The 24,586-nt window shown below is 41.9% G+C and overlaps 1 protein-coding gene across 5 annotated transcripts in view; it reads right to left on the bottom strand.

Annotated features, from left to right (window-relative positions):
* Nucleotides 1–1,950: 1,950 nt before the first annotated feature.
* LOC311267293 (protein shisa-8) overlaps nucleotides 1,951–24,586 on the bottom strand; it is a 103,951-nt gene continuing 81,315 nt past the window's right edge. For all 5 annotated transcript variants that reach the window (XM_084370275.1, XM_084370277.1, XM_084370278.1 and 2 more), the window contains 2 exons: nucleotides 19,176–19,292; nucleotides 1,951–8,072 (listed from right to left, as the gene is read on the bottom strand). In XM_084370275.1, coding sequence (XP_084226401.1) covers nucleotides 7,576–8,072; nucleotides 19,176–19,292 — 614 coding nt within the window. In that variant the 3' untranslated portion in view covers nucleotides 1,951–7,575. The remainder of the gene's footprint in view (nucleotides 8,073–19,175; nucleotides 19,293–24,586) is intronic.

Below are 24,586 nucleotides of genomic sequence, written 5' to 3'. Positions count from 1 at the left end.
AAGTCTGGCACATCAGGCTTGGGAACTTCCTAACTGGGTCAAATAAAAGTTTGAAGCAGATCTTTTGGGCTGCAGCTTGTAGGAGATGGCTGTCTCCTTACTAACACGCTGCTGTGAACGTCCTCGTCACAACCGTTTAATTAAGATCATTTTAGGGGAAACGTTCATTCTTGGATAATCCTGTACTTGTTATGTAACATTAGTATATGACAGCCAATGGTTTTTCTTTTTTTACCCCCATATTACCCTGGTGTTGAACCCACTTTCCCTCCCTTCTCCTTTCAGTTACATTTTTTTTTGTAATTCCCTGGATGCTTCATGACAAGCACCAGCAAGCCTGAACTTAATGAATTTCAGATGAAGGTTTGGTTGGTATCTTTTCTGTTGGATTTTATCCTGCATGAAAAACACTAAGTCTAACACATGACACCAAATACAGATGTTTCCTATTGATTATTTCAAATATTTAGGATACATTTTCAGCTATCACATCTGTACTTATCAATATTCCTAAATTGTCTCGGCGTGACATCACAATATGTGCTGGACAGTTTAAACACACCATTCGATTTGTTGCAGTAAAAACGATAAGAAATGATTTTATGAGTGGATTTTGACAAAACGTTTTCAAATAGTGACAAAATGGCAAAAAAAAAGTGCGATCGCCGATGCTTTTTCATGCTTTTATCTGTCAAAAAGCTCCTCTCATTTCGCAGCAGATGGCATTATTCCTGTACGCCGGAGGTGGCAGCCAATTGAGCAGATAGGATCTTAGATGCCCGCCCTAGATCCTACAACAGCCAGTGAGTGATAATGTAGACAAGTGACCCACTCTTTTTTCTTTTTCCTCTCTCCTGAGCCACTTACACAGCAACCTTCAGATAACTGATGCATCATGTAGCCAATGAGATTTCAAACCCATTAGTGTTTGGTTTATATCAGCTTTAAAAGCCCTGAACTCTGTGTTTTGCTCTTTGAATCTGAATCTGAACTTTCCGTTGGTTGTTGTTGTCTCTACAGTAAATATGAAGCTACATACTAAATACTGAAGACGGGGAAACAGCTAGCAGTGGTCTGTCCAAAGGTGACAAAATCTGCCTACCACCGTCAGTAAAGTCTGACCTGCTGATTCTGATTTTGGCCAATTCTGATTTTCTTCCTAAGAAATATAAATGACAGCAAACACAAACATTTGTATGTTCATAATAAACCATTGGTCTAACTCTTACATTTCTCCAAAACTGCACCAGTTTACAGGACCCTCTCTCACTCTCACTTAAACAAATGTTAATAGTGCTCTGTAATTGGATAACACCCAGCTGAAAATGAACTTCAGCACACCCCACTTTCTCTAAAGGTATTTTATTAAGGGACATGATAGTGAAACGCTGACTTTAAGTTCTCCGTTAAGCATTTACTCAGTGTTTACTGTTATTCAGGACTCTGTTGTTATTTCACATTTTTGACCCTTGACTACAATGTTTTACTGTCCCAAAAGAAAACTGGTGCAACAGAACACACATTCATGTCAACTCGAATAACGTCTGTGTCTCTGCTCTGCTGTGTGTCTATGTGGACTGATGTTAGAAAGTGCGACTGTAGATGTTGGCAAAACGCAGAAAAGACTGGCTGGCTGAAATGAAAGGAGTGCACATAAATCAGGTAAATACCATAAAACATTTCATTTCTCTCCATCAGTCGGGCTGGCAGCCCTGTTGGCTGGATGGGCAACGCGTGTATAATCTGACGGCACAGATTAATCTGACCAATCCAGCCTTTTCCGGTCCATGGCCAGTCGATCGGTGTATCTCTAATATGTGTATTTGCCAAAATGTCGAACTATTCTTATAATAGTCTGTGTCCGATATTTGATCTTCATCTTCATCTGTACATTTCTTAATTGAAAAGAAACTGTCACCACACACACATGTACAGTCAACAAACAAATGCTATGTTTCTTGAAAGATTTATTCAAACAGGACACATGGGCCAACGTCGTATGAGTGCCTATAGACATTTCAGTCAGTTAGTCAGTCAAAACTTTATCTATATAGCATTTTGTATGCATGAAAATTCGGTTCATATCCCTTCATCCCTAAAAAAAACCTCTAGAGAAATTTTGACTTGAGTTACAGAGAGCGACGTCAGATTGCCCGGTCTGCTTTTATATCTATAAAAAGCCCTTATATAAGCTGAGTAGTCAACAAATTTCACAGCAGACAAGTGGTACAGCATACATATATACACAAGTAGTACATAGCAATCCAAGGCAGCCTATTGCTGCCTAATACAAATTATCATGAAACAACGCATGATTTTTTTTTTTTTTTTTTTCAAATTTTTTTTTGCAGATGCAAAAGCTGTACAGGAAATCACTGAATCTTCCTTTCCGTCTTTCAGCTAATGTGTTGGCAAAGCACTTGGATACAATGCAATATCTTTTTAACATTAAGTACGTGAGTGCATGTATACCATACAATGTAACTCAAGAGATCACGAGCATCGAACATTTGACATCCTCTGGTGGTTAGGGAGGGTGAGTCGGGGGGAGGGGAGGGAGGGTGCGCAGCCATGAGTCTAAAATCTGGAAGCACTTTCCATCAGTCAAATGAACTTTTTTTTTCTTTTTTTTTCTTGTTTTTGACAGCAGGAGCTTAATCCTTGAAAAAACACAGTACAAAAAACAAACTCGACAGAAAACAAAGAAACAATTGAACCATACACCATAATCTATATATTGCTAGGGATCATGGAGCCCAAGTATGTCTACCAGGTTGCATTCAGATAACCTGCGGTAGAATACTTGCATTGTTTCTTTTTATAGAGAGGAAGTTTTACAAACAACAGTCAGTTAGCTCTGACATGAGCAAGTGACGCCATAGTCTGTCATCAATCAGGAGAGATTGAGTAAACGCACTCTAAGCTGATGATCCAAAACAGTCTCAGCATTCTCACTGTTTTGGATGGTTCAGACATCAGTTAGGTGTACTCAGTTTCTCCTGATTCAAGGCTTTTGGTCCTGTTTCGTACCACAAATCGTGGACATTGTATGGAAGATATAATTAGTGTTACACCTCTGTGGCTCCTGTGTCTTGTTTTGTGTGTGTGTGCGTGTTTGTGCATGTGTTCAAGTATTTACATCGTCCACAGCAGAGGCAAAACTGTGGCTCGTCAGAGGCTTTTCAGTCTAATTTATTCAGCTTCACCAACTGTTTTTACAGGCAGTCCTCTGCCTGAAGGGAGTCAGTAGTCCATCCAGCATTGATGAAAAAAATCCTGGATTCCAACCGCAGGGAAATTAACTCTAAAAGGTTTTTACCAGCACATCCGCATGATTGTGTCTTGTGACTGTAGCGCCTCTGATGCGGATCTCCAGAAAGAGCAAACCGATATTCAAGAATCAGCTCCTCACAGAGCTCGTTTAAACCGCCAGCCAATCGCTGTGAGCCGTGCCAGCCGACAAAATTTGAGGAAAGCTGTGAAGAAGTCGTGAGTCTCTGCAGGTTTGCTGGTAGCCTGTCCTCAGGCTCTGTTTGTCCTGTACTGTAGGACGTACTGTAAATCCTGTGGCCAGTGTTGTGTCAAACCTCCGGCCCTGTTTGTATGAATGGGTCCTGCTCCTCACAAGACCCGACCACAACAACAACAGTGTTGAAATTGTGCGATTCAGAGCAAAGACCGACTCCCCCTTTCATCTGCAGCCTTTTGAAAGCTGGTCGTTTGAGCACATCAGAGAGATAAAACCCAGAATTAATGTCTTTAGACGACCCAGACAAATCTGAATGAAAAACAACCATGGCCGTATCAGCTTTGTCCACGCAACCCAATTTCTCTTTACTGTCTCATCTCCTTCATCTGCTCCCAAGCCCTCTGCCGAGCCAACTCTTTTGCTCGGCTCTCCCTTTGGTTTTAACACCCGCGCCCTCATTAGCACCCACCCCTAAACTCGGAGCAGGGCTCCACATAGTGAGACACACAGAGAGATAAGGATGGGGTGAGGACGGTTGGGCGCTTATTGCTTTACTGACGCATATTGCTTGTTTACTCGCTGTCATTCCTCGTTTGTTCTCAACCTCTAATGCATTCCGAGTGATTAAGGACAGACCCCACAGAATATTTTGGTAGGGCTTTTAGAGGCCAGAAAACTTTTTCGTATGAAGTGACCCACTTAAAGTGTGGCACCTCGTGGGAATAAAAGTCAAAGAGAGAGGGTAGAAGAAACCTGCTGTAACATGGTACATTACATACTGTGCAACGCTGGCAAGAGCATAAGCGCAGATGTGTTTGATGCATATTCACACCATGCATATCCCATTGATGCTTTTGTATTCATGATCCCCATTCTCTGCTGATCCCTTATTACAAAAGCATGCCAGCGGCTCCGAGCGCCGCTCCAACAGCTTGCCTTACAGGTTTTTCACATCTTGGAGAGGTAAAGCAGAGAAGCCATCGCAGCATTACAAACAAGCATAATATTGCTAATTTATTCTCTCTCGTTAAAGTTTTACTCTGTTGCCCATTTTGTTCTCCTGTGTGCACTCACAGCTCCATAAAATTGAGATGCAAATTGGGGGAATTTGGCTGAGTGACATTTCAGCTTGGGAGAAAATTGAATGGATTCAAAATTTAAAACAGCTTTTAAGTAAAATCCACTTGGTTAATTTTTAAGGTGGCGTGGAATCTCCAGATGTGAATAATATATCGCAAAGCATCTGGTCGATCATGCCTCAGCCCGTGTTAGTTTGTGTGCGATCGAAATCGCTTGCATGTGTGCGAGCGCGATGGCGTATCAGGGAGTGAACTCTGCCACGCTGTGACGGACTCTTTCATTAATTATAGTTCTCTCACGCACACACACGTGCAAAGACGACCCAGTGTGAATATCATGATATACAACAGCTTGGAGCACCGGGTACCGAACAACCAGAAGAGTGCTTGGGACCCATCACTCAGCCCTCCGTGGACGTGGATGCACAGAGGGATGTCGGGTGGGTGGAGGACAGTCTGCTAGGGAGCACAAAAAGAGAGGGAGAGCTAAAGAGGGAGAGAAAGTGCTAAATAGCGTGTGACTCTGGTAAGCGCTGCTGTTTGATTAGGCTCCACCACCTGTCTGATGTGCCCTAGCATGTGCCAGGCATATGCACTGCGGCAGAGCTGGTGTCCTCATGATAACAAATGAAGGTGAATTCAATCAGTGAGTCAGACTTGCTGTTCTGCGGGGGAGGAGAAGGTGACAATATGTGGTGTGGAGATTTTTTGGAGGAGGAGAGTATGTAGACTGAAGGCATCAATAACCAGCATTGGAGGAGTTATTTGAAAAATGCAGTATATTACTCGTCAGTAGAAGTAATAACCTGCGATACTTGTTACATTACTTTGTCACTCAGCCAAGCTGCACCCTTTAAAGGTGCATTTTGCAAAATAAGGCCAGAGGAGGCAGCATATGACAAGAGAAATCGTGTTACAATGTTAATGACAAACAAAGACTGTTTAGTTTATCTCAAGTTGGAATGAAATGTGTTTTACAATGATTTAGCGAGGCTTAGTTCAGTAAAAGAGTATTTATGTATTACATTAAAAGCTAAGAGAACTTGTGAAACATAGAAAACTCCCAGCTGAAACTACAAGGGCTAGCGGACCACTTCCTATTGCAGTACAAAGTGGTACTGCGGGACAGGACGGGCTGTGGCTAGCTAGTTAGCATGCTTATAAGTAGACATCTCAGCAGCACAGTACATAGACGTCTTTGACATCATGTCAACACTCTTGCATTCTCTTGAGAATGTATATAAAACAATAAAAGCATCTGGCCATATCTTACAAACTGCTTCTTTATAGAGGATTCCTGTATATGTCAACCTGGTGAATTTCCCATAAATGCAGATATTGTAACTCTATGAGTCAGGCTTACTTTGCACTCACCATCTTGGTTGTAGATAGTGAATCAGCCCCCAAATTGTCAAAGTAATGGAGAACTACTGGGATTACTAACTGTAATAAAACGATGCATTTTCAAATTGTAAAATTTGACCATTCTCATGCCAAAGAAACCGGATGTGTTGAATGTGTTAGAAAGCATTCAAAGCAGAAACGGCATGGCTGTTCAGGTGCCAGCAGTCATTCATAGTGGAGGTTAAAGTAGCTACTTCATTTACTGGGAGTGGAGTAAATTGCACAGCACTGGCAGGTGGCTTCGGCCTCACAGATTACGTTAGCATAGCAGCAGCAAACACATGCATCAAACAGCTGTGCTGAGGTAAAGCCATGCTGGGAAAAGGTGTTCCTGCAATGCATCAACGCTTTTTCTTCCCACATTGTAAAAACTCTCTGTGTTGTTAATAACTAGTGTTTGATTATGAAATAATGACATGCAAACTTATGGACCTGTCGCCTTAATGCAGTAAAGTGGATCTTTGTGTATATATTCATAAATTCATTTCACTTCCTGAGACAACCAGATGCCTGTGACAATATGCAGCACTGGCTGACATTTCTCTGACACAAACCCAGTCCCATCTGTAAAAGCCAGAGAGGAAGCAAGAATGCAATGACTTTGTGATGACCTTTCTGAATACATGGACACCTTCGCCCTCTTTTGAGGGACACATCCTGGGTTTTCTTCAGAGGTAAACATCCACAATGACACAAGAGACGGTGACTGAAACGAGCAGCTCAACAAACCGTTACAAATGCCAACAAGAGAGCTTGCGTATTCACTTCCCCAGTTTCTGAGGATCAGTGCGTGGAGAGTGGAGTCTGTGTCTGCTTGTGTGTCAGTGGGGGGTGCCTGTGGTCTCTGACACTGCTGGGAACCTTCTGTAGTTTTTGACAAGTGTGTAGTGTGTGTGTGTGTGTGTGTGTGCATGGTTCAGATCCTTCTCATCTCATTTGCCCCTGGAATGAGATGAATAACCAACCCCCTCCTCCTCCCACCCCTGCCTTCCTCTCTCTGGTATGAATTGCCAGGCTGATATCTCACTCTCCGGAGGGGCTGGAGGGCAACGAGAGCTGACAACACAATGGCATTGTCTCTGCTGATGGGGAGCCGAAGTCTTAGGGGAAACACTCCCCCACACCAGCCTTTCTGACGGACTCTGAAAAAGCGGGGCCGGGGGCGGGGCTGGTTTGTGGGGTAAAAAGCGTCTGCGTGTGGGATTTGAACATTTGTGCGTGGCGGAGCGGTGCTACAGAGCCAGTGCAGAGTGTCAGAGAGGTGAGAGGGGGCAGAGAGGAAGAGGAGAAGGAGAGAGGTGTGCCAACACGCTGAGAGGCCACTCAATTATTTAGAAGAGCCGCCGGGTTCAAAGAGTCACAGCCAACACCTGCCAATCCACCACCTTCACAGCTTATCTGCTGCTGCTGTTTTGATCCAGTGGTCTTAAAAAGTAGACAAACATCACTCACATTATTATTATTGTTGTCAACAACGATGAGGAAAATGCAGAGTTAAAAAAATTCAGATTATACACGATATTCGCTTGCTCCCCTCTCGCCATTACGGCTGTGGATATAAAAGATATCTGAGCATTTCTTTCCACTTCCTCTTCTTGTCTATTCACCCGTTCATCCCCATGTTCAGACAGTGACCTCTGTCTTGCTGTTGGTGGGCAGTCCCTTGTGCTTGGGGTGCATGTGCGGCGAGTGGCCGTAGCCCAGCGGCTGCGAGAAGAGCTCGGGAAGTGTCTCGATGCTGAACTGCCTCTTGTTGGAATAGGCCTGGCGCCGGCTGTTCTGCTGGTGCAGCGTCTGGTGCTGCTGCTGCTGGATGGGGTGGTGCTGCTGCTGCTGGAGGGTCATGTGGGAGGCCACCGGGTGCTGGACGTGGCTCTTACTGGGGTCCCATGCTTTGAACGCCGAGCTGGAGGTGAGCGGGTGGGTGTTGGTCTTGGAGATCTTCGGTTTGGGGATCTGGGAGGCGTTGATGGTGATGGCGAGTGGCGCGTGGATGTCGGGCGGTGGGAGGAAGGGCTTGTCCTTGGGGTGGAAGTTGATTGGCTGGAAAGTGGGAGGGGACTGGCGGTGGGTGTAATCTACCATCGGGTAGCTCTTGTAGTAGTCTCTCGCAGTCGTGTCTGGATGATGGGAGAGACAGTGGAGAAAGAGAAAGAAAGGAAGAGACATGGTTAAGTTATGATGGTGAAAAGTCAGCTATTGATAAAAGCAATCAGTGGTTTTTGTTGATGCGAAGCTGGCAAGGTGGCAGGGTCCGCCAAATATAAACAAAGTAAAACAGTATGGGATTGTGTTGTTCTTTAAGGTCAGTTTGTTTATTCAGTTTATTCAATCGTGAAAACAAAGAGTTTATTTAGTTTGTTTAGGGATACAAGAATCAGTCAATGAAGATATTTCTCTTCTTCCCCAAAACTACATAGTGCTCCTTTAAGAGTAAACCCATAAAAGGGTGAATAATGTCATGTTGCATTTAGAAACATGGGTAAACTGCAACGTTATACTTAAAAGAGCTACACAGTTACATTAGTTGTTGGGCTGACAAGATAGTTAACACTGACTCACAAATCACTTCTACATGTCGGCAACTACATTACTACTTTTAGATAATTCAAAGTTTGGCCTGAGTCAGTGGGCCAAGCAGGTTCATTCATACACTGGCATATGCTCTGTTGTCCGTGCATGATCACAGTTTAGCTAAATGTTATGATTATAAGTTGTATTTTTTAAAAAGACAAAATGTGGGGTTGCAAAACCATGACTCTGCACCTCCCGACTGAATAATGGGCACGCATTTGCTCCACTCGCTCCATTGCTCAGGCGTCAGTGTGTCTGTGTCCATGAGGATATGACTGTTCCATATTTATGTGTTTGAGCTTTGAACCGTCTTCACACTGACCATGGAGTCAAAAATACCAACGGCACCGGGGAGAAGCAAACAGAGGGAGAGAGACAGAGGAAGAGGAGAAATAACCAACAATTGTAGGGAAAAAGCCCTTTGAGTGAGTGTCGGGCAAAGTGGGAGATTTGTAGGGAATAAAAATAGAGCGGGTTCAGCGTGTCGAGTCAGATTAGAGCAGGCTGCCTCAGTGGAACTCGACTCTGCTGTTCGGTCATCACCACTATACCCCCGGCATCACACACACTCTGCCCTAAAGACACTAACAACCTTGTTTGCCTAGCCTCGTTTTATTGGCTCCTTCTTCCTGGAGAGAAATGAGATACTGAGATTAAAAAGCAAAAACATTCTTATGTTTTGTTGCTGGTATATTTCAATACGGTAACATCTGTCTTCCTCGTAAGACAACAAGAGGCAGCTTGTACTACATGTTCATGACTAGACACATTTGTCTGTGCTCTGTGCGCCTGATCTTATCATTATTACACTCCAAACAAGAGCATGATGATAAGATTACGTCAACAGTCTGGTCAGAGATTTATGAGCAGTTGTGTTGAATTTGTTGTAATGAATGTCGGTGAGTGATGCTGGTTTATTCGTGGGTGTTAATGCATGCATGCGTGACAGAGAGAACCGTACCCTGTGCTCTTCTGAAACATTCATCTGAAAGCATATTTTAGGTGCTTTATATTTGCACCATTGGGCCGCTCGAGCTCCAAGTTTTGTGCTTGTGTAACCCCGATTAGATTTACAGCACTCAGGAATACCGGTTTCCTTGAATGCATCGTAGTTCTTCGTATTGTTGTGTTCTCGTCTGGTAATTGAATTTCCGGAGCTTGTCCTGAATGCAGCACCTGCAGCTCTTGGTGTGTGTGAAAGTGCGCCACAGAGGCAGGAAAAACTCCATGCTGCCATGAAGAACGCTGTTTTCCAGTTAGCACATGAAAAGAGAGTTTCCATGAACATTGGTGAGAGAGTTGCTGTTAGCAGTGAACCACGAACGAGTACCTACCTCGAAGACGTCGGAGTCGGTTGTAGGAGAGGCTCTGTCGGAGTGATTTCCTGAACTTTCTAAACTATTCTGGTGAGTTAGCTTAACTCAATTAGCACTAGCATTGCGGTTCAATGCGTGGGAAAAAATTAATAACCAGTCAGAGTAGTCGGTAAATGTTGTTTAATGATGCTTGAGATAGGTTTTCATAGTATTTTGACGATGTGACGGTTTTATACTGATTGTTATGATGAGGGTTTAGCACTTTTTTTTTTCCTCCCGGCCTGCTAATTCAGTCACGGCTGGCTAAGTGGCTATGCGCAGCTCAAATACCGTAGCTGTTGCTGTAACTCCAACTGCGAGTAATGCAGAGTAATGTCATTTAATGTATTTACCTTCAATGTGTTACAACATGCTGTGTATTTCTCATGTTGAAGCTTATAATTCATATGTTTAAAGCAAAAATGTTACATCCTTCGTCATCATGAGCACAGGCCTCGTCGATGCACGCTTCTTTTTGTTTGGCTTAAAACACATGTTAATTCAATTCATTACATATTTTCATTTCATCTGTTAAAAAAGGGAATTATTTAATTCATGTATGGGCTAACTAGTTAAAATGCAAATTTATTTTTATTTTAAAACCAAGGACATTAGGGAAAATACATTTAAGAACTGTGGAAGTCTAACGGTTCTGCATACTTGTGTGCAGACTGGTTTTTTTTGAGGGACGATTCTGTCTGTGCCATTTGAGGAACTGCTCCATTGTGGTCCAGGACTTCGTTGCTGTTGTGGATGCCGTCTGCGTGTCAGGACGTCTACATGTGGATGTTTGCCGTACCAGGAGGGCGGTAGGAACAAAAAAAACCAAAGGAAAACCACCTAAGAGCTACCTTATTAATTATTTTGATACTTTTCTCCACCTGAGACTCAGGTTGTTTTTTGTTCTTGGGCCCAAGATACACAAATAACTGAACTGACATAAAAACTGGAGGTTGACAACCAAGATACACAAATAACTGAACTGACATAAAAACTGAAGGTTGACAACCAAGATAAACTGATAACTGAATAAAACTGACATTATAAGAAAACTGAGGGTTGACAACCAGTGACCAGTCAAGTGGTACCGCATATATTTTTTTTATTTTATTTTCCAATCTTTTGGGGTATTGAAATACTTCATTTTGTTGTTTACATCCATTTTGGGGTTGTTTAAATTATTTTTGTGGTATATTTGAGTTATTTATTTTACTTAAAGATATTCCTACTAAATGGAAGAAGGTAAATGAAACTGAACAAGATATTTACATAAAGGTAATTTTCTGTTCCATAACCTGTGGTCCTGTGTGTTATGTGGGTTGGAGGTCTTATTTACTCTCGTACAGAGCCTGCTACTGCCAATCTCCTTCCCAAACCTAGAAGATCAGTAAGCGTGAACCTGTGATAAACCTGAAAAGAAAGGTCCTGGGTCTAAGATTTTGATACAAACCTAGATTCAGATATTGTAGATGTTATACTTAGGATCAGCAGTATAGATCTCTTTTATAAGAGAGAGGGACACATGTTGCAGGTTACACTTGCAATTACAGGAAAATACAGGAAAGTCTTTGAACAGTTTTCAGATAAACACCACTAACAGAAGTCATCCATTAATGACTTTATCTACTGCAGTTTTTCCCTCTCTAGCTGTTGCTGTCGATTCATTTCCAATCATTTATTCTACTCAGGACGACTGAGAACGTTTTCTGATATTTTTGCTTTCGGGAAACACCTTGAGGAGTAGTCTCACATTCACACGTGTGAGGAGAACTGTCCAGCGCTATCACTGTCTGGTAATTGCTTATTGAACACTTCAAATTCGGGTCCAGTGTGTTAACTGCAGGGCACCGCAGCAGCAGCTGTGGAGGAAGGAGACATCGGCGGTAATCATTCACTCTCTCCGTAACCAAAGATTTAAGTGCAATCCTGATTTTCTCTACAACCACGGAAATTGTTGTGTAACTGGATATATTCCCCCATGACACGACAAAGCAGCCGAAATGTAATTTTTAAACAGAAAAACGGTTTATTGATGAAAGATGTTTAATGTTTTGAGCTACTTCCATCATCTATTTTTCTGGTCAAGGAGAGGACCTTTACCACCTAGATGGTGCAAGAGAGCAGCTGAAATGTTTAATACATCCCATGAATGAACATGTCACCAGAGAATACTGCAGAGGTCTTTAAAGTTATAATCCTTAAGGTTCTTATGAAATCAAAAAAATGACTATTTATAGTTGGCCTATTTCTGCTATTGCTATGAAATGTATTTATATTCAGTAATTTTCTCTCTTTACAGCAGTTTTTAATTGGTCGTCCTGGATTTGGATGCTGGATGCAAAGAGAGCATCCTTCTGCTGCTGCTTCACAATTAAGAGCTTTCAACCGGTGGAATATGGGGAGGCACAGGAGCTACAATATATCTGTCACGAGATAAGCGCTGACCATGATCAGTTATCAAAGTGCGGCTACAAAACTAGACAAGGTCATTTTCCGCATTTTTTGAACAGCGGACCAGGACAGCTACTGTAGGCGCCTCTCCATCAAAACAATGGAAACAAAACATGCAGTTTGATGATCTGTTGAGGTAGCGTGGGATCATGGGAGTTTTGGTTGAGACTCGGGACGAAATGTTCACAGACGAGATGTCTTCTTTCCTCACTTTCCTCACAGCATCATTTGATATTTTTACAGATTTCTCTTGGTTTGAACGTTGTCTCGGAATGTTAAGGATGATTTAAGCACACAAATCAGCAAAATACAGTGTATAACAAAGGTCTAGCTGTTTATTGGGATTGTAATGGTGAAATGTTACATATTATGTCTTTAAATTGAGAAGCACATTTGTGCTGCCCGAAGTAGTGCCCATGGGCCCGCCATAAGGTTTGATTTGGCCTGCCATGTTTCCATCGAAAAAAATTTAAATTAACTTGATAGAAAAAATAATATGAATCACTGTTTTTGCTGAGTTTTTGTCAGACAAAATGCTCTTTATGGATACCTAATTATTATCAATTATTTTTCAGAATGGTTTTGTGCAGAAGTCAGCCAATTAAGGCTTAACTTGGGATCTTTGTACGGAAGCCCAAAAAAGCTTTTACATGAATCACTTTAATTGTGCAAATTACAGAGATTTAACTCGTATTAACAAAGCAATAATCATTGTGCATTGTGTCACGATATCGATGACTAAGAATGAGGAGCATGAATACTGAAACTGCTTTGCTGTCATTTAAAATGTTGAAGATAGGGATGAACGTGACGAGGATTAGGGTGCAATATGAATGTGTGTGCATTTGTGTCTGTACATTCATATATTTACATGTGTGTGCGACTGCATGTGTGCCGGGCATCGTGCAACAAAGAACACATTTACATACGTTCTTTGCACATTGAATAGGGAGTAAGCGGCTTGATTTGTACGCATCTTTGCCGTGAAGTGCATCACAAGGTTCTGGCAGCTTTTCAGGCTCAGTTGACGTCAGCAGGATTGCTACAGATAGACAGACAGGATTCAGGTTTAATGTACAGAATGCTGTAAAAACCCCCGCGTTTTAGGAACGTGGTTATCACTTTTTATTGATTGTGGACACCGTATGTCTCTTTTTGGAGCAGCTCTCAAATTCGAGAGAAATTTGGTTCAAATCTCTGGACAGGGCCGGAGAATCTGGGACGGTGCAGAAACAATGAATTAAACACACTCTTCCTCCCCACAACAACTGCTGTTGCTGTCCATTTGAGTGTTTCCACACATGTTGCCAGCAGGAGCACCTGACAGCGGGGTCCGCTGTGACTGTATTATGCGCCTCCCTCTCCATTTCACAGACTCTCCATCTGCTCGTCCTTTCTCTGTGTGTCTCTCTTGTTTTCATTCTTTCCATCTGTATTTCATTTATTTCGTACACTTCAACAACATCAGCTCCTGCTCTCTTTCCAGCAGCAGCCTAAAGCGAGGCCCGCGGGCCCAATCTGGGCCACCCCATTATAACTGCATAAGCTGGGCTCTCCAAAGGCTAACAGAGTTTGACAACATACTGGATTCTATTTGGTCTATTTTTAAACCATTTTATTGTTTTAGAGCAGTTAGTCTGAGTGAACCTGCACAGTACAATGCATGTTAACACACATCACAATGGCATAAGACCTAAAACACAGTTATTATGCATATATGCAAGTAGCCCATCATTCGTGTTATATCCAGCAAGCACCTGCTGCACTTCATGACTTTTAGGTGCAGTTTTGCAACTCTCAACTCCCTCTTTCCGCATGTTTTCTATGACAGTTTGTTCTGTAACTGCCTGTTCAACAATTCATTGCAGCAGTATGATGTCTTACACTGAATGAAACATCTAAATCCCAGACAACATGTTCTTAGAGCTGCACCATTACCTCAAATAGAAATATTTAGAAAGAAATCCAGACTGAAGTATTGGGTGCTAAACTTTGGGAGCTCTGTGGGCTCTGAGCGACGCTTGACAGCACATTTTACATCTTTTAAGTATGGAGCCACAGGAAGGTCCAGCAGTGCACAGCACATTATATCCTGCAAGACAACCGATAAACTCACAAGTTACGGAACAAATCTTTACTCAAACCAGATGTTTCCATCCAGTTCGGAAAATGTCTTGAAAATGAACTTTCTCCTCATTAGTCTCCAGGTACTTCACTGAAAAAGAACCCTTGAACCAGCGGCGCTCCTTCATCTTCAAAGCAATCTTTTGGGGAATTTGAGATCACTTTAATTCATGTATTCATTGAAAAATACCCTAATTTATTCTACCCATTACCATCCTAAAAAATTATTTAAACTTTTTCCTATAACAAGTAAAAAACTTGTGAAATCAGTGAATTGATGGATACATTTGGTGGTTTAAATGGGAATTCCAAAAAGCAAATGACAACCAATCATTGTTGTTGTTATGATGTCGTTACTCTAAAATCAGGAGTGTTCTCTACTGCATCTTCAAATGCTGTCCAGGCTGTTGGATTATTAGACTGTAATTTAAAAAGACTTCAGGCAGTCTTGGCTCAGATTTGGAGTCCTGGTGTCCTGGCAAACAGAGTTTCACGCCTTTTTCGAGGACATCCGTCCACCTTCTGTCTCATCTTGTCTTTTCTGGAAACCTGACACTGGCTGGAGACTAACCTGCATCCAGCTCAGTATCAGTAACAGTGAAATCCACATGAAATTGAATCTGCAGGATTTGTGTACATGGGAACACATTTTCCATTTGTGACACTCAGCATGACTTTCAAATGGAAAATCTGTGTCCATGTACGTGAATCCATGTGGTACTTTTCCATAGAGCTATCTACTGAAGTTAGCATGCTAACCAACTAGCCATAGTTCGTCCCAGTCCAACGCTCCCATGCTACGTGTGTAAACACTCCCTTGGTCCATGAGCTCCCAGTCTGAACCTCTAACTGAGCTAGCTAGCAAAGGCGGCTACAGTTAGCAGCAGCTAGCGGTTACTCTTTGACAGGTGGCAAATTTTTACATATTGCCCATTTAACCAAAGTGAATCCTGTACATTTACCAGGCAATAGACAAGTTTTTGCGGCATACAAAATTGTGAACTAAATGTTGTAATGGCTTTTGAGTAATGACACCATCAGCGTTTAGATTGGTTTCCTTTCAACCTCACTTTCACTATGTAATTATGTCTGTCAAATCTCTCAGGAAAATGAAGGCTGGCTGGTGATCAAATCCATTTCTATGTGCTTTCATGTCTCCATTATAGACAAAATGAAATGTTTTGTCCTGCGTTGCTCCTCTAAAGAAAAAGAAAAAGATTGTCTGTGCGACATTGGCGCCAACAAATCCACCGGGAAATGCTTTGGAGGGTTGTCTGTTTCCACATTATACTCCCTGACTGTACGTCAAGTATTTAGTATTCCTAACTGTTTCCTCAAGACAAACCTAGACCATCTAAATTCAACCACATATCTTTATCTCTCTTTCCTCTCACTCTGACATCCTGCTTGTTCATTCTGTCTCTGTCTCTCTCACTTTTCTCACTTTCTAACCTTTAGCATCTTTATCCAACATTTTCTCACTGCCAGTCCACCTGTCCTCCTTTAATTAAGACAGATATATCAGAGGTGTTCGTGCCAGAGTCCTGCTGCTGCACCTGGCAGAGGTTTGCTGCCACAAAGTCCCGACCTCCCTGACCTGTTATGCTCTTGTCTTTTCTGTCTTATTTTTCGTTTTGTGCTCACTGCTTAATTTTCTCCATTTTTACCACTTGTATCTTGCTTTGTAGGAGATATTTTAGAAAACAAACATGCGCGGTCAACAGTTGCATTTAGTCCAAATGTGATTATAAAGACTTCAAAGCAGCTTGGTGCAAATACATGCTGTTTCACTTGGCAAACGGTCAACAATCCCGACCCAAACTGTTGTGTGTCCTAGCCATGACTTTGTCCGCACAGCCAGGATCTCCGGACCCGGTGGCGGGTTTATTGCTCAGCGAGAGAGCTGATAAGCATGTGTGAAAAGATGATGGGTTGTGTTTACGTTCATGTTTCCCACTTTGTGAGTGCATGCTAGGTACTAGGACACAATAAACAAACCAAAAAAATGACTTTAGGTGTGTTATAGGTGTGTTGTGTTAGCTGAAACATCAGAACTGCACTGGAACAGTAGAGTAAATACAGAGGAGTGTTTGTGTGTGTGTGTGTGTGTTAGGCAGAGACAAAAACAGCAGATACCAAACGGAGGCGGACAAAGAGGAGCACTTCATCGTCTATGTGTCATCACACAGAGACAGAACACCTAGATGTCGGGACGGGAGGGAGGAGAGAGCGGAGCATTGCACCTCAATGTGTGAGGGAATTTGTTATTTTGAGCGAGTCTTCATTGAGATGTGGCTGACTTCTGTCGCTCATGGTTGAGTGGTTGGGGGGTTGCTGCTGCTGCTGCTGCTGCTGCAATCGGCCTTTGTTTCTCACAGAGGATAATAATGAGGCAAGATTCTCTCTTTTCCTGCTCTTCTTCTATTCAGTCACTTTGCTGGCTTTTCTCATTTTAACTGCACATCCTATTCTATAACACTGTTTGTGATCAACTTACAAAAAATCTTTCAAAAAGGCAGCATAAAGGCTAGTGAGCTGAGGGCTATAATGTAAAGGGTCACTACACCTGAATATTCTGCACAAAACCTCTCCAACAGTTGAGTGTGGGGCAACAACCATAAGAAGTGTGGCCTCACAGCTAAAGTACATCGTGGAATTGAAGTGTATTATGATTATGGTACACTCATTAACACTTGATTTTAAAGTAATAACTGAAAAAAATGAATGAATGAATGTAATCACGAGTTCTAAAGCAGTCCTCAATGACATCACTATAAATGACACCACAACTGTTTTACTGCAGATCACAATGACGTCACTGGGGTTAGTTTTGCGTAACTTCCTGAGAGCTTGCTTGCCGATTTGAGATGTGTAACTGTCGTTACTTATGCCAACGATTAACTTATTTAAAAATATATAAGTTAGCAACGATCTGGGGGTGCTGAGAGGTCAGTCATAATGACATTATGGTACATGGTGCATGACATCGATGTTTTGTATACATTTTAAATTTGAACTGTCAGGATAACTTAACGCAAATTTGTATCGACAAAAATGTACAATTCGAGAAGTTTTGCACTACAGCAGATGGCAAACTTGAACACCGACATAGTAGTTCAGAGCAGCCACAGCAACTACAGTTAACAACAGTAAAGAGACTCCCTTATAAAATAAAACAAATGTTTTTGAGAAAGGAGAAATTTTACCGAAACTCAGACTGTGACTGTTCCATTAAACCCTGTCAACTTGAAAACATTAATATATCAGCTAGACACAGCCTTTCCCATCTATCCACTGAGTCAATAGCTTAATTATTATTAGTAACTAACTAGCTAGCCTATTGCTAGCGACAGTTTTCCTTTCAGCAAAATCGATAGTCTGGTTTAATCTACCACTGTCTGAAATCAAGGAGCCTTTGTTTCACAAAGCATTTAATTATGTAAATCTGCCATTGTTATTAATGTTCACTGCGTTATTTGCCGTATAAGAAGCTTGACAGACTTAACAAGCAGTCACTGTGGCGTTGTCCTTTAAAACTTTGGATGTCTCATGCTCTTTACATTCTGTGTCTGACACTCTGCAGCTATGATGGACAGTCCTGTCTCCCTTTGCATATTATGTCAATGAACAGTACATGTTCATGTGTCAAACTGTCGCTCCTCATCATCGTCACCATGTCCTTGTCTGTCTGCAGTGATCAGATGATAGATGGTGTGTGTGTGTGTGTGTGTCTACGTACATGTTTACGCCCGTGCCCTCTATGTGTGCATGTGCAGAAGGAAGAAGTATAATGTCTGTGTGTGTGTGTTGGCTGGGACATGTTTATGTCTGTGTTTCTGTGTGTGTGTGTGTGTGTGTGTGTGAGAGAGAGAGAGGCCTGAGGACGAGCTCGAGGCGAGAACCAGTCGCTTTAAACTGCTGCTGTCCAGACTACTGTCACTAACCATCCACCAATGCCTCACTGTGTTAATGTGTGTGTTTTATTCGTTCTTTTTAAATGTAAACCAGTTGAGGTACCAGTTATGTCATCATAATGGCATTATGGCAGCATGAATTTATGCCATACCTTTTTTCCAGAGCCGATTCATGGTTACTATTAGCAGAAAGGCAAGCTGTCAATAACTGTCAGCATAATGTTGCAGCGGAGCTGTAGGCAGATGACTATCCCGTCCACAACAAACGACTCACTGTGTTTTTTTTCATGGTTGTGAGGCAACGATGATCCTAATGTCTGCTTTGTTCAATACAGGACTTCCCCGTTTCCATGTTTCCTAAAGCTAATACACCATTAACGTTACGCAATGTTCTCATATTGTATCTATGATTCTAACTGATGGACCAAAAAACAACACAGTGGACATTATGTTAGTAAGGTGGGGGGACAGTGAAATCGTCTATCTTGTGAGTGTTTAATATGACACTCAGCACTCAAACATGACTTGTGTGATCGCCTGATAGTCCGATTCATAACAAAGTCATTATCCTTATGGATGATTGTACTACTTTAACTACTTCCCCATTCAGTGTGTGTATTTTTCATAATCCTCATTCAGGTATGTCTATACTGTAGTATTTGACCTCATAGTTCATTAAGCCTTTGTTCTGTAATCCATTAGTAAGTATTCAAACATGCAAACATGTTGTGTTTTCATGTAGTCGGTATGTGTGTGTGTGTGTCCGACTGTGTGTGAGTATGTGTGTGTGTGTAATCTTACTCACCCACGGCCTTGAGCGAGGTGTACTTGTTGAAACCAATTCCCAGGTTGTTGTGAGGATGAGACAAGGCCATGGCTGGACCCAGGGGAGACAAGGCTGCGTTGTTCAAATGGTTATGATCTGACAGAGCGAGCGAGAGACAGACAAAGAGAGAGAGAGTTTACATTTAAATATGGAGCACTTAATAAATACATTTCTGAGGTGTCAGCCAAGGAAGACGTATGTTTCTGCTAACAAGCGTTAGGAGAATAATCCCACGAGGAACTCACTGTATCACATAATTAAGTGCTCTGCAGCTTGTATACGTCGAGCCCCTTTAGGACCGATTCCAACTTAAGGAGACATTTATGTTTTTCCCTTTAGATGTGATGTTTGTACACTGTATCCAGAGTGTGATGTAAGATGCAAGTAAAGCTCGTTTAGTGAAAACGGATGTAATGATTAGCTAAGGGTTGGATAACCATGTGCGCATTTCTATCAGCCCCCATTACATAACGTTTCTGCTTAAAATAACAAATATATTCATAAAGCCTTCAGATGTGCAGGTTGAACGGGACAGAGGCGAACGTTATTTAATACAGGCCTCGCAGCTGACAGGCAAAGTAACAAACACGTTAACAAGTTTATGTTTTTATGTCTCTTTACATTCTGACAAACAGACACGCAATTAATGCTTTCTTTGTGAATAATTAGGACATAATGAGTCTCAGCGTTTCATTAAAACATAAAATGTTGGCGGTTAATGTTTCTGCAAGCCCTGGATGCATTTGTTACAACGTAACTGCAGTTCCAGCGTGTGTTTCAACATTCGTAAGCACAACACTGCTGGATATATTTAAGTAATCTTCAGGATCATTTCCAGCCATGTTTTGGAGATTGAAAAACTGGTGTTTAAAAAAAGTCGAGACAAAGCAAGACATTTCTTAACCCTAACCAAGTGTTTCTTTGTGCCTGAACATAACCAGACCTTAACTACGATGTGCCACAACATAAAATTGAATTTATTCTGGCAAAACAAGAAGTATGAGGTGGTTTGTCATGTCTTAAACTGATTCTGAGATCAAGTTTTAAGATAGATTCACCTGTCCTTGTTTGTGTTATTTCGGGATGAACATTGAAGTCATATGTCATATGTTTCACAATCATTGGCTAACTGACTGCTGATTTATAACCTCCAGTCATACTGATGCAGCCTGGCCATTACAGCCTGGCACTACTAACACACACATGCCACCACCACAATCTCCTCCTCAGGTGTTTTATTTTTTATATTAATGATTTCGATGATATGATTTGCTAATGATATCAAGGGAGGATTTCTTCTTCAAACAGAACCAATTGCTCCAATTCTTTGAGAGCTTCCTCATAGAGCAGAGCCTTATTCCATCAAAGGGAAGAAACCATATGCTTCAAGGTGTTGAATTTTGTTGCGCAACTGCAATTACAATAGTCGCAGTGATTGAAGTAAAAATGGGAATGCTTTGGTGCACTGTGGGTCTGGATTTGATAATCTGCCAATATCCTGTTAATTTTAGCAATTTTCCAATTGATCGTGTGCTCCCATGTGTGTTCATATGGCACTTGAGTTATATTGACAAGTTGATTATGGAAATCTAAGGAAGCTGAGTGCAAAAAGTCTCGGGAAGATGGTGGTGTTTATTTTTCCAAAGCTGCTATTGTCACCTGCCGCTGCTGTTCCTCTCATCTATATGCTATTTGATGCCTTTCAGCTCATTGTTTTGGTTTTACAACTGTACTGCTTATGTTCAGCCTCGCTGCTCTCATTAACCTTATTTCTAGCAGCAAAAAAGCTGTCAACACCCACTGTGCACCACCTGCCCTGCACCATACAACAGACAGAAAAAGTTAGCAACTAGCCGGTGAGCCCAGTGGAGCATTTTACAGCTAAAGGGCCAGGTAGTTTTCTCGTGAGTTGGTGGAGACCAAAGCAGAGCTAAAAGGAGAGTGAATATTGGAGCCAACTGTTGCGAAATGGATTAATGCAGGTTTATGTGGTAAAAAGTAGTGACAGAAGTTACAGTTTTACATAAGAAACATGAAAAAAAAAAAGAAGTTGTTATGAGTGGTTTGAAAATATTCCACATAGTATCTTTGACTGTAAAACCCTCCTGGCCCTTGAAAGAAACAAGGTCAGGCCAGGATTACCGCACTCCTCAGAAATGTCGACTCTCCAAAAGTCTAAAACTTAAACTGTTACCCACAGGGTTAGAACTACACACACACACACACACACACACACACACACACACACACACCGTCTCTCCAACACACATGCATAAACGAACACACAAACCTGACACCCGCGTCCACCAGCCCCACGATGCCTGAGACGCATCAGTGCGAATGAAGCGAGGGGTGAAGAGGAGAGCGAGGCGGAGGGAGCGGGAGAGGCAGGGAGAAAGCTGGAGAGCGAGGGATGTGACACCAGCACTGACTGATTGAATTAGAAATAGATCTTCACTTCCCCGTGTAATTGATATGCAGTGATGACACGCTGTGTGTGGCGGGGGGGTGGTGTTGTGACGTTGTGCGTGTGTAGCTGCGTGCGTGTTTGTAAAATAGTGGGTTGTTGTCGTCTAATGTGAAGCACCGGTGCCACCTGCTCTCCTCACTCACTCATCTAAGACTTCAGAAAACACAAGTTCAAAGGTGCACGAGCTTCCATCAGCCACCCAAAACAAACAAACCAAAACATCACGTTGAAAGACGCCCGCAAGCGCTGAATAAAGTGCTTTTTTAGGATCTTTCGAGCGATTACTTAATAACAACATTTGAAGAAATAGCTTTTGCTCTTTAAGTGTCCTACATTCAGATGCCATGTTCTCAAGCGTTCTTCCAGCGAGCCAACAACAGTGGAAATAATGAGACAGAGAGAGGGATGGAGTGAAGAACAGAAAGATAGAGAGTAGAAGGCAGAGATAGACAGGGGGGAAAAAATCAACTAATTGATGGAAAGATCTCTGGCCGGTCTCCAGTTTGACCACAGGGCTGTTCCTGGCCACCAGAGAGCACAGAGAGAGTGAGAGACAGAGAGAGAATACAGGAGTAACGTGCACACCATATATTTTTATTTTCTCTCTTTTTTCTTGTCTTATACAACCTGCTTTGGCAAAACTAATAACAACCATGCTAATAAGCCATGAAAGAGATCTTTTGGGTTATTTCTCATTTCTTTACTTAAAATAACTAAAAAAGTAAAGTAAATGAAAAAGTAATATGAACACGTCCACTGTGAAAAAGTGAAGTATTCATTTACCATTAACGCTACAGGAGGGTATGAAGGCTCTTTCAGACACAACACAGCAATGGCACCCCTTTGCGCTATAACCAATTATTTCCAATATGTTGTACTGCATCGCGACAGCTTTTTGTTGCGCCACTCAGCACACTACTCGCTTGGACCAATTTGAGCGCAGCGATGCGCTGAACACAGTGCTGCCAATTAGGTCTTAAAAACACCCACTGATTTTTTTGACACTGCGTTATATGGACAACAAAATTTAAAAGGATATTTTTCTAACCCCCAGATTCCACAGGGGGCTGTCTGCGCCGTGTTACGGCCACAACACAGCAGCCGGAGTTGATGGCAAGTCTATTTTTGATGGAAGCGCACGCCAGAGAATCTGGTCAGTTTTCTAAATAAAACATCTTGTGCGGACTCGGGATCTACAGCAGAGCAACACCGGAAATAACAATAAACAATTAAAACCAACTAAAAAAGAAACCATTTAATTATATAGCCTTGCATGACATAAGCACAAAAATCAAGGAAAAATTCAGAAATAATATTAATTTAGTTGGTTGAACAGATACAGATACAGATAATGTGTGCTCACCATACCAAGTTAGCATCATGGTTTAGTTCAGTACACAAAAACTTGGCATCCCCACTATAAAAATGTGTTTGAGATCATTCAAAACTTGACTAAATGATCAACATTTGATTGAAAAGTGAAGAGTTAAACAGAGAGTTAACAGTTTTGGTGTTATGACATCTTAGCATGCTAACCAGCTAGTCCCGTTCCAGTTCAAAGCCCTCGTCCTAGCAGGGGAAATACCAGCACTCCTCCGGTGCTCTGAGCTCCCAGTGCTCCATGTAGCTGGTGGTGAACGGTGAACTGGTCTAACATGCTAATGGCAGCTACAGTCGGCAGCAGTTGGCTGTTACTCTAGTGATATGCAGCCCCCTATTTGTTTTAAGTATGAATCAACAAGTGGCCAATTCTCACATATTGCACGTTTAAACCTCACTGGGAACACTAACAAATTATACTGAACCAAAACATTAAAGTAGTGGCCAGAAAATGTAAACAATAAGCTAAAAGAAGCTAAAATGGTACACAGAGTCTGGTAATAATCTTTCTCATTATTTATCCATTGTTACTAGGAGTTTTGCATCTATAATGTTCAGCGAAGGATTCAGATGTGATTAAGTGCAACATTTTCTATCATCACAATACCCTCACTCAATACTTTTGCTTATGAATTGGGAACTGAGCTGGAGATATCACAGTTGTAAGCTGTCTCATCTTTTTGCAAAAGAATTGAGTTTCTCTCTGTGAACAGAGTATATACAGCATTTCCATTTTGAGACATCATTTTCATTTTATGAAATGTCAGGTCACCAGCCTGTTTTTATGTGTAATTCAGTAGGCTTCCTGCCTTAGTCACTTTGCCGCTATTCATACGGCCGTATTGTATGAGCGAGAGTGAGAGCAGATTGAAAGGGAATAAATTCTTGCCTGTATTCTGTATTCTTGAATAAATTCTCTCTGAATGTCCTACATTTTCCCTGCGTGTGTGCATTCATGAGTGTGTGCGTGTTCTTTGATGTGCTATAGTATAGCGGCCTCAGAGGAGAAGCACTCATAAGAATTCAAATTTATGTTTATTAAAGAGAAGCGGAGAAGGAAATGAGGACTTAAAGTATATGATTGTAATTCACAATGTGTGTGCATGTGTGTGACATGGATACTATGTGGGTGAGAATAGGAAATGTATAATATTTAAGGTGTGTGTGCGCCCACCATGTATATTGTGCATGTTTTCTGGCCAGCATGCATTTGTTTTTGTTTGTATGTGTGTGTTTGCAAGCGTAGTGTGTGTGTGAGTGACTGGTGTGTGTGCAGGCAGGCAGCAGAGCACCACTGGGTGATGGCCTAATTCAGCAGGGCTCAACATCAAAGAGGCAGACTGCTGCAAGTGCTTCAGCCAGCCTTACTCTGACATGACTGCTGTCACACACAGAGAGGGATGGAGAGATGGAAAGAGGAAGAAAGGAAAATGATGCGAGGAGGAGAGAGTGTCGTGGGCTGCAGAAAGACAGGAGAGTCCTGTGTTGTTTAATGCATAGTGCATAAGAGTAGCGGGGATGAGTGTTGGAGTCCTGCTCG

Source organism: Pagrus pagrus (genome assembly GCF_965226575.1).
Source record: "Pagrus pagrus genome assembly, chromosome: 13".
Classification (NCBI taxonomy): Eukaryota; Metazoa; Chordata; class Actinopteri; order Spariformes; family Sparidae; genus Pagrus; species Pagrus pagrus.
The sequence above is the reverse complement of the archived record's forward strand: the minus strand, read 5'-3'. Positions and strand labels throughout refer to the sequence as shown.